This window comes from Aethalodelphis obliquidens, unplaced genomic scaffold (assembly GCF_003676395.1).
Source record: "Aethalodelphis obliquidens isolate GAN/ISIS:26980383/991018 unplaced genomic scaffold, ASM367639v1 scaffold7, whole genome shotgun sequence".
Lineage (NCBI taxonomy): Eukaryota > Metazoa > Chordata > Mammalia > Artiodactyla > Delphinidae > Aethalodelphis > Aethalodelphis obliquidens.
The window spans coordinates 69,193,825-69,206,136 of NW_020837951.1; the positions used below are offsets into that span (position 1 = coordinate 69,193,825).

Genomic DNA, 12,312 nt, shown 5'->3' on the forward strand with positions numbered 1-12,312 from the left:
TATAATTTTCCAGTCCAGTTACTTCTGACAGCCATAGTTTTGTTATTATTATTTTTGCGGTACGTGGGCCCCACTGTGGTGGCTTCTCCCATTGTGGAGCACAGGCTCCGGACGCGCAGGCTCAGCGACCATGGCTCACGGGCCCAGCCGCTCCGCGGCATGTGGGATCCTCCCGGACCGGGGCACGAACCCGTGTCCCCTGCATCGGCAGACGGACTCGCAACCACTGCGCCACCAGGGAAGCCCATAGTTCACCATTTTTAAGTGTACAATAACGTGCTTTTTAAAGTAAATTTAGAGTTGTGCAACCAGCACCACAGTCTAGTTTTAGAACATTTGCATCAACCCCCCTCCTCCAAATTTCTTGTGCCCATTTACAGTTAATCCTCATTCCCACCCTCAGCCCCCCAAAACACTAATGTGCTTTCTGTCTCTAAATATGTCTCTTCTGGATATTTCATTTAAATGGATTTTGTTTTTTGACCAAAAAAAAAAAAAAAAATTCAAAGCCACAGAGAAACCACATTTCTAATTCTGAAGCTATAGTCCTTTATTGTGGCTCATGTATGATAGGCTGATACAGGTTCAAACACTCCAATACTTTTATTATTTGTTGGATAGAAGACTTTTCCTTTTGTAAACCAGTGTCTCTGATTTGAAGTTACTTTAGATAGATTGAATAAACCATATTGAAAACTATTGAGCCAGTATGTCATGTTGAAAAGTAATGAAAAACTATTGTTTAGTAGATTGGGAAAGAGTGTTCAAAGAAATACAATAGCCAAGAGAATATTTGTTATTTCAAATTTTAAAAATGCACAGCACTGATACAATGTTATGCTTCTTAATTATTAACACTGGCCTTGATTGTAAATAGCAATTTATAAAAATGCCTGGAAGATCCATAGTAAAGAATATAGAAATGTTTGTATTATATGAATTTCATGTTTTGTTAAAGATAATGGATTTTCATAATAACTGACAATTATGGATTAAGACTAACATTTAGGCAAAAAATGTAAATTAGTTGTGTCAGAGCAGCAGGGGTTTGTATTTCATGCCATGTTCAGGTTTGACTTCCAAGTGATTTAAAATATAATATTGGACTTCCCTGGTGGTCCAGTGGTTAAGACTTCATGCTTCTACTGCAGGGAGTGCGGTTTCCACCCTTGGTCAGGGAACTAAGATCCTGTATGCTGCATGGCACTGGCAAAAAATAAAAATCAAAAAAATTTTAATTTTTAAAAAAATTTTTTGAATTTGAATTTTTTTAGTGTAGTGGGGAAGTTAGTTGATTACTTTAATAATCTTGTTCTGTAGCCTACAAATAACATCTTTCAGTAAATCAGCGTTCATTCAGTAACTGAAAAGAAAGTATATTTATTCTTTAATTCATTCTGCTTGTAGTCTAGGGGAGACTATACATGTAAGTAAGTGATTGTACATGTGTGTATATTTCTGATGTGTAAGTTGAGTTTCCATGTTAAAAACAATACTATAAAAATGTGTTGGATTGTTAGGCTGGTTATGGACTTTGAGACTTTGCTGATTTGCTTCTTAGCAGTTACAGCTGAAGGACAGCCCTGCTTCACCTTGTTTACTTCTGCATCTCTTGATACAATTCTCAGCTGGGTTTGTAAGAGAAGCACACATGTTGATCTTGTTATCCATAGATCAGGAGCTCTGCGGTCTCTTGGTTCTGTGGAGGGCAGAGGATCTGACAGGACATAAAGGCAAAAGTTGAATTTTAAAGGAATTCACATTGACCTAAAAAAGAGCTGATTTGACTTTTTGACATATGATATGCATTATCTCTAAAAGTATCATCAAGTTTTCAATTATATACATTAACAGCTTATTTTAGCTAAGAGTTAATTGTTTCATTCTTTTTATTTCTAAAAGGATAAGGTTTATCATCTTAGTTATGTGTCTGACCCAGTTGTAAAGGGGCAAGAAAACTTTTTGCATATTACTCTTAAACAAAATAGCATTTTATTTGACTGTAGTATTAATTTTTTTTTTTTTTTTTTTTTGCGGTACGCGGGCCTCTCACTGTTGTGGCCTCTCCCGTTGCGGAGCACAGGCTCCTGATGCGCAGGCTCAGCCGCCATGGCTCATGGGCCCAAATGCTCCGCGGCAATTGGGATTCTCCCGGACCGGAGCACGAACCGGTGTCCCCTGCATTGGCAGGCGGACTCTCAACCACTGCGCCACCAGGGAAGCCCTGACTGTAGTATTAATTTTAAAACTGTAAATTGTTGTTTTGATAACTAGCTCTGAAGCTTCTCTCTTCTGCTGAGGGTCAGAAAATCCCAAAGTCCTCCTTGCTGCTAGTGATGCCAGTTCTGCAGATATTATCTTCTACTGCCTTGAAAGACTGTATATCCCCAGACGAAGAAGGACCCTCTAGGCAGCAGTTGGCTCTAAACCTTTTAGAAATGGTACAGCAGGAGTGCTACAGAGACGACCACCAAAAGGTAATGAGTTCGTCCTTGTTTCTCTTACATAAAGGTTAATTGGTAATGTGGGGTTTAAGTCACTGCCGATAATCTCACCTCCTAATGATGTATCTGTCTGGGTTTAAATTCTGTCATTGAACTTTACCGTTCTGTCAGGCACTGGTGTAGATGTTAGTATATTCTTCTGGACTGTGAGGGGGCGGTAGTCCGGCTGTGAAATAAGTTTTGGAAATGCTGTGTAATCTTTGTTGCTTGTTGAGTTGCCAGTGTACATTAGTAGTTAAAGGTCCTGAGGAATCCTGCAGAAAAGGAGCTAGTTCTATTTAACTTAGTGCTTCTCCAACATTTCTGAGCATGGAGCCCTTTTTTGTCATCACTGTCAGTTAGTGTGGCTTATTGCTAGACCTGCCACAATCCATGGTGGGGAATCTCAATTGCCTGGAAGTTCTGGGATCTGTAAGAACTAAGAGGCTTTTGATGCCTCCTGTATGTGGCCCTACTCTGCTGTCACACTCCATTCCTATCCCTGCCTGAGGGCCTCTTACCCCACTCTGCTTTGTCAGTCTCACGGTTCCTGTTAGAATAATGTAGAAGTATTGTCAGTGTCTGGTTAGTGGCTGGGTTCTAGGCCTATATTCGTCAGACTTTTTCTTTTTTGGTACTTGAGTTTTGCCTTCGGTAAAATGTAGTATTATTTCCAGCTATGACTTTTATGGGGATTGAATGAGGATTAAAGAAGATAAAACTGGTGAAGCATCTTAAGTCGCCAGAGAGAGAGGCATTACATAAATGCAAGCTAGTGCCTCAGTTGTTCTGTCTGCAAAAGCAGAGATTCCTCTAATAATGTATGATTAAATGTTCTGGCAGCAAAAATCCAGCCATTGCTAGGGATTGCTGGTCCTGTTCCTTGTTTGATCATACAGCAGAAAGTAGCCTACAGGCAAATTGAATGTATGCTACAGTTTCCTCAATCCTAATTGTTTGACTAAAACTTTAAAACTTGAAATAGGTAATTGATTTGCATTAAGAGAAGGAAGTTCTTGCATCTGCTCTGACAGGACTACGCACTGTGGCCAAAAATTTCTAATAGCCTTTTACCTTCCCTCTTGGTTTGCCCATAGAGAACAATACTTGGATTCTGAATGGGGGTAGGGACAGGGCACTATGTCTGAGAGTTCTGTTCCTTTAAATCATGAGTGATAGGTACTGAGGATCACCCTAAATCGAACGTGTAAGTACTCAGCTTACTATTTGTTCAGGTGTGAGTGAATCTTATTCATCAGCACTAATAGCTGGATTTTTCTCTTCAGCAGCTGGTGAAGAGGGAGGAGGAAGGAATGCTATTAGGGGGTAAATGCCTCCTGATGCTAGTGTGCTGCTTTCTTGAGCCTTTGAGTGGATATATGATCACCCTTTAAAATAATTTAAGCCACAGTTTACTGTTGGCTTTTCTTCTGCACCCGTCCAGACTCTAGATTCCAAACATACCTGTAAATTTAACTTGCCCCAAACCCTCCGAGTCTCTTCCTGAATCTTTGCTTTTGCACAGGATGATCTTTTATCTCCTTTGCCTGATCTACTCATTCTTCAAGACCCAGCCAAGTGTTCTCAGCCTCCCTGAGTCAGAATTCATTACTCTCTTTCCTTTGCATCCAAGTAGTTTTAGCATTACTCAGTTGTGTTGTGTCTTAATTTAGGGGGTACATATTTGTACATTCGACTATGCTGTGAGCTCACTGAGGGAAGGAATCTTGGCCCTTTTCACACTTTACCTTTATTCTCTAAGCATGTTAATATTTAAATTGCAACAATTGTTGAACTTTTGGTATTTTTTCCACCCTAGGTGTTTCTGCATTATCTTTTTCAGCTGATTATAGATGGGAAAATTAAAAATAGCAGTTGTTAAACTGAATACTCTATTTTCCACATACTTAAAGAAATAGGTAACACCCTAGCTTATTTGTCTTTGCATCCTCCACACTTGACCTATTGTTGACCGCATAGTAGACATTCAAGAAATTTCTGTTCAATGAGGAATGTGTGCTTCTGATACGAATACAAAAGATCATTTTACTGTCTTGATTTATTACAGAAAGACTTTGTTTAAAATCACAGAGTTTTGTTGTTTATATTTTTATTATTTATTTTTGAATTGGTGACTCCGACTTAAGAGTGTTTGGTTTAGAAATAAAGCGTTTCTTCAGAAGTACAATTCTTCTGATAAATGAAACCAAGGGTAAATATACTGTACCATGTAGTTCTCTATTACCTATCCATTTCTGAAATGTTGATAACCAAGAAATAAAACATATTTTAACTTGTCCCAATTTCTAAGAATTAAAAAAGATATCAAGCCAGCCATTCATCTCTTTCAAATAAAAGATTAACATAATCTAATAAGCTTTTATTTATTTATTTATTTATGGTGTATGAAAAACAGGATCCCTTTGTAGCTGTTAAATGTGATATTTAAAACCACCTATTTGTGTTTTCCTAGGTGAAAATATCAAACACTGGTTGTAAACTCTAAAGTCCTTAAAATCTTGCTGCCCCCTACCCCAAAGAATGTTGGGGGGAGGGTGGAGAAAGCGCCAGTGTATGAGTCAGGGTCTAGTTAGGAGAGAGAAACCACACTGATAATTTGAACAAAGAAAAACTTAATACGAAAAATGGTTAACTAGTAAAAGGTGTTTAATTATTGAAAGCTGTAAATGAGGCTCTAAGGAATATCTCAATAACCAATGTAGGGAGCAGTTACTACTTCTAGGGCTGAGGGAGAGTACGCAAGGATGGAACTAAATGGATCTCCCCGCTCAAGGCTGATATCACAGCTTGTTGGAAAGATTGCAGTTATGGCCTGCTAGCTGGTGAAGTGTGCTGGGAGTGCCATAGGCCAGAGCTGGGACACAGGAAGCCAACCACTGGGGTCTCTTGCGTGCTCTTGGGAGCCATGGTTGGGTGAAATAAAGTGGGAAAGAGACTTAAAAGCTAAATTCCTGCAATTATATAGTAGGGCAAGATTCAGCTCTGGAGAAATGTTTTAGTCAACAGAAAGATTTAGAGACAGTGTGACTGAGCTAGGATTTGTCATACATTTATTCACTGGTACTTTTTTTTTTTTTTTTTGTGGTACGCAGGCCTCTCACTGTTGTGGCCTCTCCCGTTGCAGAGCACAGGCTCCGGACGCGCAGGCTCAGTGGCCATGGCTCACGGGCCCAGCCGCTCCGCGGCATGTGGGATCCTCCCAGACCGGGGCATGAACCCGCGTCCCCTGCATCAGCAGGCGGACTCTCAACTACTGCGCCACCAGGGAAGCCCCACTGGTACTTTTTGATAATGTACTTTATTCAAACTTAAATAAAGTACTGTGAACTTTATTACCTTGGAATAAAGCAGTGCCTAGTAGGTTTCATTCACAGCTGCTTTGAATTAGTATACAGTAAGCAGAAAGCATTTTGAATATTTGTCTCTTAAAAAAAAATCAAAATTTGTAATAGATTGTTGTCCTATTTATAGCTAAAGTTAACATTTATTGAGCACATGCTCTGTAAGAAGTTATGTGGGTCAACTCATTTCTCACAGTAACTTTGAAATAGTTTTGTTTTGCCATTTCCAGCTGTGTGGCCTTGGACTAATGGTTGAAGCTCTCCGGCCCTTGGCCAGATGGGCAACAAAGCCCCTGCTTCATGGTGCTGTTTATTAAGCATGTCTTACGTTCAGGCTCCATTTTAAGTGCTTTGCCATATATTAAGTCATTTGATTTTATCTCAAACTCTTTGAGGTAGCTAATATTATTGGTCTAATTTTATCCAAGAGTTAACTGAGGCGTAGAGAAGATAGGTAACTTGCCAAGGGTCATGCAGTGGGAGGCTGGTTATTTTTGTATTTTTTATTTTTTTTCTGTACGCGGGCCTCTCACTGCTGTGGCCTCTCCCGTTGTGGAGCACAGACTCCGGACGCGCAGGCCCAGTGACCATGGCTCACGGGCCCAGCCGCTCCGCGGCACTTGGGATCTTGCCAGACCGGGGCACGAACCCGTGTACCCCGCATCGGCAGGCGGACTCTCAACCACTGTGCCACCAGGGAAGCCCTGGTTATTTTTAAAAATAGATTTATTGAGATAAAATTCTCGTACATACGCTTTACTCATTTAAAGTACACAACTCAATGGCTTTTAGTATATTTGCAGAGTTGTGTACACAACAACACAATCAATTTTAGAACCCTTTTATTACTCCAAAAAGAAACTACTCCCAAATAATATTCCATTGTATGGAGATACCAAGTTTTATTTTTTCATTCATCTGTTGAACATTTGGGTTATTTTAATTTTTTGGCTATTGTGAATAATGCTGTTATGAACACTCCTATACAAGTTTTTGTATGGACATAGGTTTTCATTTTTCTTGGGTAGATACCTAGGAGTGGAATTGCTAGGCCATATGGTAACTCCATGTTTGATCATTTGAGGAGCTGCCACACTTTTCCAAGGCAACTGCACTGTTTTACATTACCACTAGCAGTGTATGAAGGTGCCAGTTTCTCTACATCCTTGCCAACACTTGTTATTGCCTGTCTTTTTTATTATAACCATGCTAGTGGGTGTGAAGTGCTATTTTGTTGTGGTTTTGATTTGCATTTCCTTGATGATAATCTTATAATACTCATTTTACAAGTGAAGAAATTGAAATTAGGGAGGTTAATTAACTTCCCCTCATTGAACAGGTAGTGGATGGTAGGATTGAGATTCAGATTTTGTCTGTTTGACAAATAGAGTTTAGATTTGCCTATACTCTATTGCCTCCACTTCGTTTTTTTGAGTTTTTTTTAGCTGAACAGTGATTTATCATCTGTGTGCTGAACTTGGAGTTAATAACAGCATTTCAGATTTACAGGGAAACAGTAAATCAATAGTAAGTTGAAGTAAACTGGTTTCGTAAAAGCTTTTGGTTGGAAGTTAAAAGGAATTAGATCTTGGGCTTCTATCATTGTCTTTTTTTTAACTTTTTATTTTATATTGGAGTATAGTCGATTAACAATGTTGTGATAGTTTCAGGTGTACAGCAAAGTGATTCAGTTATACATATACATATATCTATTCTTTTTCAAATTCTTTTCCCATTTAGGTTATTACATAATATTGAGCAGAGTTTCTTGTGCTATAGAGTAGGTCCTTGTTGGTTATCCATTTTAAATATAGCAGGTGTACATATCAATCCCAAACTCCCTAACTATCCCTTCCCTTCACCTTTCCCTGCTGGTAACCATAAATTCGTTCTCTAAGTCTGTGAGTCTGTTTCTGTTTTGTATAAGCTCATTTGTATCATTTCTTTTTAGATTCCACACGTAAGCAATATCATACGATATTTCTCTTTCTCTGCCTGAATTACTTCACTCAGTTTGACAATCTCTAGGTCTGTCCATGTTGCTGCAAATGGCATTATTTCATTCTTTATAATGGCTGAGTAATATTCCACTGTATATATGTGTCACATCTTAATCCATTTCTCTGTTGATGGACATTTAGGTTGCATCCATGTCTTGGCTACTGTAAGCAGTGGTGCAATGAACATTGGGTTGCATGTATCCCTTCGGACCATGTTTTTCTCTGGATATGTGCCCAGGAGTGGGATTGGATTGAAGTGTCATATGGTAGCGCTATTTTTAGTTTTTTTTTTTTTTTTTTGTGGTACGCGGGCCTCTCACTGTTGTGGCCTCTCCCTTTGCGGAGCACAGACTCCGGACGCACAGGCTCAGTGGCCATGGCTCATGGGCCCAGCCGCTCCGCAGCATGTGGGATCTTCCCGGACTGGGGCACGAACCCGTGTCCCCTGCATCGGCAGGTGGACTCTCAACGACTGTGCCACCAGGGAAGCCCTATTTTTAGTTTTTTAAGGAACCTCCATACTGCTCTCCATAGTGGCTGCACCAATTTACCTTCCCACCAACAGTGTAGGGGAGGGTCCCCTTCTCTCCACAGCCTCTCCAATGAAATACCACCTCACACCAGTCAAAATGGTTATCATTGTCTTCTTAATAACATGGATACCGGGGATGGTGTTCATTGTCTTTTGGTGATAATTAACCACTACCAAGCCTCTCAGCTCTTGACTAGATTCTTCATAGAGGTGTAGAGTTGAAGGACTCGTTAAGGCTTTATCTTTTCCAGTCTTCTGCTTCTGGTCTGGTGAGTGATAAATTCCTTCTAGCAAAAACTGGTCCTACTTTTAAGTGTCTCTAGGTTTGTTTCCACACTCCCTCTCCAGATCAAATCCTGGCCCCATTTTTGTTAAGCCTGTTTTAGTCAACATTATAGAAAACTGTTGTTCTTTTAAGTTAATGAAAATCTATATTGTTCACCTGCATTCACGATTTCTTTGTCAGTCCTCTTTAGACAAAGAAGTACTACCAGATGTCTTATTGTTAATATTTAGTGTACCTGAAAATTTTTATTAGTTTTTTTTAAACATTTATTGGAGTATAATTGCTTTACAATGATGTGTTAGTTTCTGCTTTATAATAAAGTGAATCAGTTATACATATGTCCCCATATCTCTTCCCTCTTGCATCTCCCTCCCTCCCACCCTCCCTATCCCACCCCTCTAGGTGGTCACAAAGCACCGAGCTGATCTCCCTGTGCTATGCAGCTGCTTCCCACTAGCTATTTTACGTTTAGTAGTGTATATATGTCCATGCAACTCTCTCACTTTGTCCCAGCTTACCCTTCCCCACCCCGTATCCTCAAGTCCATTCTCTAGTAGGTCTGCATCTGTATTCCCATCTTGCCCTTAGGTTCTTCATGACCTTTTTTTGTAGATTCCATATATATGTGTTAGCATATGGTATTTGTTTTTCTCTTTCTGACTTACTTCACTCTGTATGAAAGACTCTAGGTCCATCCACCTCACTACAAATACCTGTTTTGTTCCTTTTTATGGCTGAGTAATATTCCATTGTATATATGTGTCACATCTTCTTTATCCATTCATCTGTTGATGGACACTTAGCTTGCTTCCATATCCTGGCTATTGTAAATAGAGCTGCAATGAACATTTTGGTACACGACTCTTTTTGAATTATGGTTTTCTCAGGGTGTATGCCCAGTAGTGGGGTTGCTGAGTCCTATGGTAGTTCTATTTCTAGTTTTTTAGGGAATATCCATACTCTTCCATAGTGGCTGTATCAATTTACATTTCCACCAACAGTGCAAGAGGGTTCCCTTTTCTCCACACCCTCTCCAGCATTTATTGTTTGTAGATTTTTTGATGATGGCCATTCTGACTGGTGTGAGATGATATCTCATTGTAGTTTTGACTTGCATTTCTCTAATGATTAATGATGTTGAGCATTCTTTCATGTGTCTGTTGGCAATCTGTATATCTTCTTTGGAGAAATGTCGATTTAGGTCTTCTGTCCAATTTTGGATTGGGTTGTTTGTTTTTTGATATTGAGCTGCATGAGCTGCTTGTAAATTTTGGAGATTAATCCTTTGTCAGTTGCTTCATTTGCAAATATTTTCTCCCATTCTGAGGGTTGTCTTTTTTTTTTTTTTTCGGTACGCGGGCCTCTCACTGTTGTGGCCTCTCCCGTTGTGGAGCACAGGCTCCAGACGCGCAGGCTCAGTGGCCATGGCTCACGGGCCCAGCCGCTCTGCGGCATGTGGGATCTTCTCGGACCAGGGCACGAACCCGTGTCCCCTGCATCGGCAGGCGGACTCTCAACCACTGCGCCACCAGGGAAGCCACCTGAGGGTTGTCTTTTCATATTAGTTTTTTAAAAAGTAAAGGTTCGCAACTATTTCACGTCTGAAGATGATTTGCAACCATTTAATATTCAGTTAAATGTTATTTTTCTGTGTTTTCTTCTCTCTTATTTTTTTATTGAGATATAGTTCACCTGACATGAGCCTCTCTTTTATTTTTAAACACCTACTTTCTCCTCTAAAACACAGGGCCTACCAGCACTTTCACAGGTCCTCCCCCAGGCGGTGGGGCTAGGATTTGGTAGCTGGTGCTGAGAGAAAACCTTTGGTGGCACCTTTGCCCTGGGACTGTGCCAGTGGCAGCTGTCACTCAATGGGACAGAGAGGCCGTTCTGTGATCTCTTATTTAACATTGTGCCTTTCTCCTCTCCTCATTGTTCTACCTTAGGAAAACAAGCAAACAAAAAACAGAGCCTAAACCTGGACTAATACTTTAAGCAAAGTAGGATTACTTTTCTGTTTCACTATGTTTACTCTGTAATGTTGCTGCTTTTGACTCGAGTTATGGTTCATGGTGATTTCCAATTATTTTCTCTTATACTCATATCCAGCAATTTTATTTTTCTCTCCTAAAGATGACAAGGATAATATTTTTCTTTCCTCTGCAACTTTAGGCACTGTGCTAGTGCTTTGTGGATACTATCTCATTATCAACTTCAATAATTTTGGCAGGAAGGTAGGCATTAGTTCCATATTACAAATGAGGAAAGTAAGGCTCAGAGAGTTTGCGTAACAGCTGATAGCTGGCACGGCTGTGCTAAAGTCCTGGTCTTTTAAATCTCAAGTCCAATGCTATTTGTCATTAGGCTAAAGAAATTGACTCTCGTCTTTAATGAATTCCATCTTCTTGGGAAAAAAATTCTTAGACAGGGTTATAATAAATTAGGTATCATTTAATTTTAAAAATTTATAATTTTTAAAATAGTAATACATTAAAATGGTAAGAATTATAAATGGTATACAATGAGAAGTCTCTTTCTCACCTGTGATTCTGTTTGTCCAGTTTCCACACTCTTAAGATAGAAAATGAAGATTAGTAGCTATTAATTTCTTCTGTATTTGTCTAAATACTTTTCTTTGTGTGTGTGTGTATGTATACACACACATATATATGCAAATACAAATATACGGTCTCTGTGCTTTCCTTTAAAAAATTAATTAGTAGCATTTCAGGCACACTATATGTATCTTTTGTTTTTCTGTGTGAAATCTTTTCCTATCAGTAAAGATAGAGCTTCCCTGTATGTTTTTATCCTGGCAGTTACTTTCAAATAAAGGTTATCTTCATTCTTAAGCATATACTTGAAATAACTAAACACCTATGTTCTCAGAAAAACTTTTACAGCAATATTCCTAGCAACATTATTTATAATAGCCAAAAAGTGGAAACAACCCCAGTGTCCATTAACTGATGAGTGGATAAACAAAATATGGTATATCCATACAGTGGAATATTATTTGATAATGAAAAGAAATGAAGTATTGTTATCAGACACAACATGTATGAACCTTGAGAATATGCTAAGTAAAAGAAGCCAGTCACAAAAAACCACATATTGTGTGGCTCCTACTATATGAAATGGTCAGAATAGAAACAGAAAGTAGATTAATGGTTGCCTGGGCCTGTGGGTCAGAAGGAATAAAGAGGGACGTTAATGGGCACGGGGTTTCCTTTTGAGGTAACGAAAAATGTTCTAAAGTTAGCTGGTGATGATGGTTACACAATTCTATGAATTACTAAAATTCACTGAGTTACAAACTTTAAAAGTCTGGATTGTATGACGTGAATTATATCTCAATAAAGTTGTTATTAAAAAGTTTTATAAGGCTTAACTTTTACTTCTCATCCTTTCAACTGTTATTCTTATCCATGTAAGTCAGTCTCCAATAACAGGATAGTTATAATCTAGAAATTTCTAATTTGTCTCATTGTACTCTAAATGAATTGAATTATTTTTTGAGCAGGCAATATCTAATTCCTCATTAATGTCTGTGGCTTCTCCTGGGCCATTCGGACACACAGCTCACATTGGCAGAGTTCTATCCAGTCTCTGACTCTGACTGCACCACTTGACTTCCATGAGGAGTCAT

General features: G+C 39.1%; 1 protein-coding gene and 1 non-coding gene across 6 annotated transcripts in view; both read left to right on the top strand.

The window, feature by feature from the left end:
- Nucleotides 1–12,312, top strand: part of FOCAD (focadhesin) — a 311,434-nt gene that overhangs the window by 92,338 nt on the left and 206,784 nt on the right. For all 5 annotated transcript variants that reach the window (XM_027105950.1, XM_027105949.1, XM_027105948.1 and 2 more), the window contains one exon: nt 2,275–2,477. In XM_027105950.1, coding sequence (XP_026961751.1) covers nt 2,275–2,477 — 203 coding nt within the window. The remainder of the gene's footprint in view (nt 1–2,274; nt 2,478–12,312) is intronic.
- LOC113620308 (small nucleolar RNA SNORA30/SNORA37 family) lies at nt 10,417–10,545 on the top strand. The gene has a single exon (XR_003432751.1). It is a non-coding gene; the product is annotated as a small nucleolar RNA SNORA30/SNORA37 family (small nucleolar RNA).